This window comes from Lathyrus oleraceus, chromosome 6, assembly GCF_024323335.1.
Source record: "Lathyrus oleraceus cultivar Zhongwan6 chromosome 6, CAAS_Psat_ZW6_1.0, whole genome shotgun sequence".
Classification (NCBI taxonomy): domain Eukaryota; kingdom Viridiplantae; phylum Streptophyta; class Magnoliopsida; order Fabales; family Fabaceae; genus Lathyrus; species Lathyrus oleraceus.
In genome coordinates, this window is record NC_066584.1 from 129,427,484 (window position 1) to 129,435,412 (window position 7,929).

The 7,929-nt window shown below is 28.4% G+C and overlaps 1 protein-coding gene across 1 annotated transcript; it reads left to right on the top strand.

The window, feature by feature from the left end:
* The first annotated feature begins 1,019 nt into the window (after window positions 1-1,019).
* On the top strand, window positions 1,020-4,184 carry LOC127092727 (IQ domain-containing protein IQM3). The gene is made up of 9 exons (XM_051031611.1): window positions 1,020-1,524; window positions 1,655-1,763; window positions 2,164-2,229; window positions 2,324-2,412; window positions 2,607-2,694; window positions 2,837-2,983; window positions 3,073-3,165; window positions 3,292-3,393; window positions 3,547-4,184. Exons 1-9 carry the CDS (start codon window positions 1,241-1,243, stop codon window positions 4,048-4,050), a joined length of 1,482 nt encoding a protein of 493 aa, XP_050887568.1. The 5' UTR covers window positions 1,020-1,240; the 3' UTR covers window positions 4,051-4,184.
* Window positions 4,185-7,929: the final 3,745 nt, after the last annotated feature.

Below are 7,929 nucleotides of genomic sequence, written 5' to 3' on the forward strand. Positions count from 1 at the left end.
TTTAAATTTATATTTTTTACAAAATAGAATAAAATTTAAAAATGTAAAAGAAAATGTAGAGCATATTGGTCCCCTCTCTCTCTCTCTCTATATATATATATATATATATATATATATATATATATATATATATATATGGTTTATAAAAAATGTTAAGAATAAAAATAAAAGAAACAAAATACTTTCAGTTGAATATAATTAATGAAAAATTATTTTAAAAAATTAAAAGATATTTAAAAGTAGTATATAGATAATATAGAATAATATTATAGATAGTATTAATTAAAATATTTATATTTATCATATCAATATTTTAAAAAATTAAAAGAGTGATTTGACAAAATATATATCTTTTTATTAATTGACGTGCACATTCATTTTTTTCAAAACTAAAAAGCAGTATTAATTGTGATAAGAGAGGAATAAGTAGTAATAACAAGAACAAAAAGGGAAAATTAAAAATTAATAGTAAATAAATTTAAATTACATCAGTACCCTTTCATTTAAGTAATTTTCTAATAAAAGTTGAGTTATAGTCAAATTTAAGTAATTGTTGATGGTTGATTAAAACAATTATATTTAGTAAAACATAAAAAACAAATCAAGTTTTATTTATTGAAACAGTCTATTTTGTTTAAAAGAAAAAGTTGAAGTAGTAAAATAAAAGTACCGGAAGCGACTGAATTGAATAAACATTTATCTCTTTGAATCCTAACGAAATTAAGAGGAAGAAGAAGACGGGATCGCAATTAACTGCAGTCGGCAACTCACCACGTTCACGACTCACACATTTTAAACCGTCCGATCAGAATCAACTGTCCCAATTTCAAACTTATATTTTCAGAATCATAAAATTAAAACAAAACCTGTTGTTTATAAACCGTCCGATCAAAATCAACTGCCACTGATATGAAAATTATGTGAATGCATTAAATCCATATCGTAGAAAGCGAGTGAGAAGAGAGTCCTAAAATGAGCGCGTAGATAAATAGATGAAAATAGAAAACAATAAAAATAAATAAAAATAGTAAAAGAATTGGACAGTTGGGTTTTCTCTTCACCCCATAAATAAACCACTTGGCTGACTACTATCTCTCCCTCCTCACATTCCAACTCTGCAACTTTTTTTTCTTCTAACAACTTCAAGAAAACAACAATTTCAGTTTCGTTACAACACCAGCAAAAACATTGCTGGGTACTTTTCAAAAATTCTTCAAACTCTGTAGTGTTTTTCTTTCTGATGGAAGTTGAGACTCACTCTGCCTTTGATCTTAACCCGAATTCAAACCCATACGACATTCACCCCTCGGGTTTTCGGACCTCCGAATACCCCGACCCGACATTCCGTCTCTCCCTTCACGATGATACGCCATTATCCGAAACTTTTCAGTTGTCGGAGGAGTTGCACGCGCTTGGAAGCGCGTGTTCTCAGTCCAACGCGGCCGTTTGTGTTCAGAAAGTCTACCGTGGTTACCGTACACGGCGGAGGTTGGCTGATTCCGCCGTTGTCGCCGAAGAACTATGGTGAGACTCGCTTACAATCTGCATGCAATCTATCTTTATGTTTATACTATTACTGCGAATTTTATTTATTTATTTATTTGATATTATTATATTATTATATTTGAGTAATTCGATTTTGAAATTTGTGTAGGTGGCAAGCGATAGATTTTTGGAGGTTAAATCGCAGTACGATTTCGTTCTTTAATTTCCCTGAAACTGCTGCGTCTCGCTGGTCTCGAGTCACACTCAATGCTTCCAAGGTATCTTTCTCTAATTTCGCTTTTTTTGGTATATTTTATTCAATATTTCCGTAATTATTTTGTGTGTATTAATTAAGAGCACTCGTATGAATGAAATGATAAGAAATCTTCCGACTTTAGACTTTATCAGAGGTTCTGGGTACGACCTGTGCTCGCAGAGGATATTAGATATTTTTTTTGTTTGTGCAATACTACTTGTGTACTGTTGCATTTATTTATGGTGCTTTTATTTTTCATTTGCATCATTGAATATTTGGTCTCCTACTTTATGCAACAAACTGTCAAATCGAGATCAAACTGTTTAAATTTAGTTAGATATTTTTAAATTAAAATCTCGATCCAATGAATTAAGACGAGGGTTTTTGGGTTGAATTCTAAAGTCAACAATTTTTTGGGGCAGGTTGGTAAAGGATTGTCCTTAGACGCCAAAGCACAAAAATTGGCTTTTCAGCATTGGATTGAAGCCGTGAGTATGATTGTTTTTGTTTTAATGCATGACCAATTATTATTTGTTTATAGTTTTTCAATTTTAAATGATCGGGTCTTGACATGAAATGTAGATTGATCCACGCCATCGCTATGGACACAACTTGCATTATTATTATGAAGAATGGTGCAAAACTGATTCTGGTCAGCCTTTCTTTTATTGGTACGATCAATTTTTTCCTTAAGGTTTAATTTTTAATATGATTTGTATACTTTTCTCAATTTTTTTATTGCTTATTTTCTGTTCATCTTAGACGATTTCAATGTGAAAATAGGATGGAGTCAAAATGAAATGTGCAAATTCAGAGGATACAGTTTTCTGTTTTCTAACTTAATTTTTCTAAATCTATTCTACAGGTTGGATTTGGGAAATGGGAAAACTCTTGACCTTGAACGGTGTTCCCGATCAAAGCTTCGAAAACAATGCATAAAGTATCTTGGACCTGTATGTGCATGCATCTTCTGATTGAATTTAGTACCTTTTTGTTTTGTTAGTTGTAGTTTGTTTATTCGGCATAATTTCAAAAGTTCTGGCTTGTTGCTGCTGTTCTTACTGGTTAATTGTTCTTCATAATTTCGTAAACTAGCAAGAGAGAGAGAACTATGAATATATTGTCTGCGATGGAAAAATTATCAACAACCAATCTGGAGATTTTCTTCATACCAAAAAGGATTCTGAAGATGCTAAGTGGATATTTGTAATGAGTACCGAGAAGAAACTTTATGCTGGAAAGGTAACAATTAATTCATGCTATGTTATTGTTTCTTGTTTTCAATTTTCTCGTTTGATTCAGTCTTATCGATACATTGTTATAACTTGCAGAAAAAGAAGGGATTATTCCATCATTCTTCCTTTTTGGCTGGTGGAGCTACCTTGGCTGCTGGACGGCTCGAAGCCGAGGATGGGATTCTAAAGGTATAATTAACTTCATAACGTTGCAAGATCGATTTTTTTTACGGTGTGACTATGCATGCTGGGTTATACTATTTCAGTTTACATGCGATGGCAAAATGTTTGATTCTTTGTTGTTTGAGTTTTCAGTCCATCTCAGCATATAGTGGACACTATCGGCCAACTGACGAAACGCTTGACGCCTTCTTATCATATCTCAGGGAAAATGGTGTCAATCTTGACGAAGTTGAGGTAATTGATTAGCTTCAAAACATGTTTATGACTTGACTAGTGTTATCATAGTTCTTTTTTTAAATTCTTTGATTTTCACCTTCTATATCTGTGGATTTTAACTGAAAAATCTCATACGATTCTCATTGCTTTGATTTTCTTGTTTTGTTCTAGATTCGCAAACCAAATGACGACCTTGATAATTATGAGGAAGGCAAGCTTGACAAGAGATCCTTAACAACTGAAATCTCCATCACTTCTGAGATATCTGAGGAAACCGATAACACTCCATCTCAAGATAAGGAAGACCCTCCTCTGCCCGAAATCGCGATTGGTAGTTACAAAAGGACTCTGTCAGGCGGTCTTCAGAGTCCACGCTCTACTGAGGTGTCCAAGACTTCTATATTGCAAAGAATCAATTCAAAGAAAGGTTCACAGTCCTACCAACTGGGACATAGCCTTTTGCGCAAATGGTCAACTGGAGCAGGACCTAGAATCGGGTGTGTTAACGATTACCCTGTGGAGCTTAGACTTCAGGCATTGGAAATGGTTAACCTTTCTCCAAAACTTCCACCATCTCCATTGTCATACATGTTAAGGGGCGGTCTTGTTTCGCCTACAGCTCCTCCGACACCCAACACGCAGCGTATTTACAGGGATGAGAGTCTGGTTAATTGAAATGAAGTTTCCAGCTCAGTTTAGTGATGCTTTAAATTTGATATAAATAAAAGTGATGGTTTAAATTTTCTTTCTTAAATGTTGATGACTTGATGTTATGTTTTAAAAATAAAATCAAAATTTGTTTCTTTTTATCCTCCTAAAGCATGTATGTTTGCTCTAAAGTAGAGATAATTGAAGACGTGTTTAATGTACCCTTAAGGTAATATCGATTGGTTGAAAAATTGAGATCTAGACACTATTTTGTGGCCAAGGTCGTGTCATGCCACCACAAAGGTCCTCACAACATTACTCCATATTTTCCATGTACTATCAATTAGATGGTTTACCACTTATTTATCTTTCAATTTTGAGATAGATAGATGTGATTCTTGTGAAGTACAAAAATGGTCAGTTTAGTTTGAATTCAACTTTGGGCTAGACAAGAATGGTCAGTTTAGTTTGAATTCAACTTTGGGCTAGACAAAAATGATTTTGAAAGTATAAAATTGATTTTGATATGATAGGTGTTTTTGAGTAGAATTAGTTTTACTCAAATTTATTTGAAGTTAAGATTTGAAACTTTTGCTTTCAAAATTAATTTTAACAAATTTATTGTTTACTTCATTTTTATGTTAATGAATAATTTTTTTCAATTTGATTTTAATAAAAAAAATAATATCACCCTTTAAAATTAATATTCCTGTTGGAGAACTTGAATGAGATTATATAGATATCTTTTCAATTAAATTTAATTTTAAAAATGCAACAACATTCATTTTTTAAACTTCTTTGATAGCCAAGAAAAAATAGAAAATTAATATTTTTATATAATTAAAAAATAATATAAAAACATGATAAGGTAATAATACGATTAAATTAGACAAAGTTATCTACACACTTAATAATCTAAATTAAAAAACTCACCCACCCTGGTAAGTACGTTATATATATTTTTAAAATTCATTTTGATATTTTAAAATTTAATAAATATAAAATATATTAAATTTTTTAAAATAATTAAATAAATTTAAATATTTTAAAATAAAGAAAACTAAGTAAAACAAATGATTAAATAAATAATTATTATTATTATTATTATTATTATTATTATTATTATTATTATTATGTGAGTGTACTCCTTTTATTTTTTTTATAATCAAATTTTGATTTTTAAATTCACTCAATAATTGATGTGTTTTACTATATATAGACATGATACATTATTATTCAATAAATTTAAAAGTCAAAATTTATTATAAAAGAAAATGAAGAGGATTTAATAGAAGTAATATACAATTATATATCATAACCACCCTGATAAGGACATTATATATATTTTTAAAATCCATTTTAATATTTTTAAATTTAATAAAAAAATAAAATATATTAAAAATTATAAAATAATTAAATAAATTTAACTATTTTAAAATAAAAAAACAAAGTAAAACAAATGATTAAATAAATTATTATTATTATTATTATTATTATTATTATTATTATTATGTGAGTGTACTCCCTCTATTTTTTTTATAATCAATTTTGATTTTTAAATTCACTCAATAAATGATGTGTTTTACTATATATATAAACATGATATATTATTATTCAATGGATTTAAAAGTCAAAATTTATTTATAAAAGAAAATGGAGAGGATTTAATAGAATTAATATAGAATTGTATTTTTTTAAAATTTCATGTTATAAATTTTATTTAATATTGTCTAATATAAAAAAAATATTTTTTGGAATTTCATAAAAAAATATTTGTTGGAATTTTTTAATTTAATGATAAATTTATCATATTATTTAATAAATTAGTTTTTTAGAAGAAATTATTATTTTATTTTCATATCAATTATGTTGTTTTCTTATCTAATTTAAATTCAAGCTAAACATTTTAACTAGAAAAACATGATATATTAAAATTTTAAATTAAATATTAAATATTAGAATTTCATTTTTTAAATTATTAATTTATTTATATTAATATATAAATATAAAATTAATATAAATATATAAATAAATGTTGTCCTCAAATATTAAACCACACATGGTACTACAGTAGCATACTAGTATATATCAATTTATACTCACTATACTTTAAATTAAAATAGAACGTTACTATCTCTCTGCTCACAAAAACACATGTTCGTACGAACAACAAAACACACTTATAAACATTTACTACTTTTATGTCTCAAATTTTGGACGGCACAATTCTTTTATTGCAGATTCATAATTATATCGGAGTATGCTTAAATCATCAATTGATATGTTTATTTTTTGGGGTCAGAACATCAAGTGATATGGTTAAAGTTGTGGGGATCATTATGAAAATGAAAATGAAAATGAAAATGAAAATGAAAATTGAAAACCACACACATCTCTCATGTCAGCTTTTACATGACATGTGTGTTTTAATTAATAATTTCTGTCTCACAAAATTTATTTATCTTAATATATCACATGACCATTTGAAGATGACGTGAAATTTGAATATTGAATTGAGTGTGGACTTCCAGCAAGTAGCCAAAGGACAGAAAAGGACAACATAGTATAAAATAGTGTTATGGGTTTATGTCTGCATCTTATGTTTTTGTTGAACTTTTTTTAAATTGAAAATAAATATTATCACCTAAAATTAATCAGGTTTATCTGAACCAACAAAATAAAACATTAATTTCATTTTAATTAGTTTCCTCAAGAAGCTGCCAACATATATGACTATGAGACAAAGTGATGTTTCTCTTATTATTACTTTTGTGATATTTGCCTCATGTGGGAGTTTATCATCTTGATGAGGATGTTTACTTTTTTTGCAACAGTTTGATTTTTATGATTGATGGGTGGTACTGCTCTTGGTGATGAGTTTTGTTTTGTTTCTTTATTTTAGAAATCATATTGGTGATTAGTTGCTTTCATGTATTAAATATTTGTTATATATGGTGTGGTTCATGAGTAGATAAGTATCATAAAAATATTGAATAGGATATCTGTAAAATTATTATTGTATAACTCTAATAGATGAATTCTAAGAATTAATGTGTTTATAGTTTTAGAGACTTATTGTTTTAGGTTTAAAAATCACATTCTCGAAATTATTTGAGTAAGAAGTACTATATTCATGTTTGTAACTAGTTTATATCGCTCCATTTTATTATATATGTTCTACTTAGTCATGTTCGTTGCATAGATGTGTGACAAATGAAAAAAAAAATTAATGGTTTAAATTTCATATTGAAAGCAATTATTTGTTTAATAAAGAAATTAAACACTATAATAAGTTTTCTTCTTCCTTGCATCACCGCGATATCACTCTTTAATTTCAACGCTACGGTTATAGTGTTTCCACCACATCTCTTTTTGTGTTCCACCGTTGCTAGATAACGACAAGGGGAAATCTAAACCACACACTAATAAATTAAAAGTATAAGAAATATAAGGATAATGACTTTTAAGAGTGTAAATATTCATTACTCCATCTTCGGTGATATTTTTATCGGAGACCATCTTTTTGGCAGCTAACAATTTTTTAAATAAAAATATGGATAACGGGTATGTGTATGGATACTTAGGTATCCACATTATATCTATATGAATATAAAAATTAACGTCCATACAAGTATGACTTCGGGTATAAATTTTTTTTTAAAAATTTGGGTATAGTTTTGGATACAAAAATTGACGCCCACAGGGTATCACTATGGGTATAAAAATTACTCTGTTCAAACCTTATTCATTGTCACTTCTAAACACGACAAATAATATCAAATAATGATGAAAAAGTTAGAGACAATATAGGAGGTAGTCAGAAAGTTAGTCTCACGTTAGTTAGTTAGTTAGTTGGTTAACTTGTTTTAGAAGTTACAATCCAATACATGTGTAATATGATAGCTA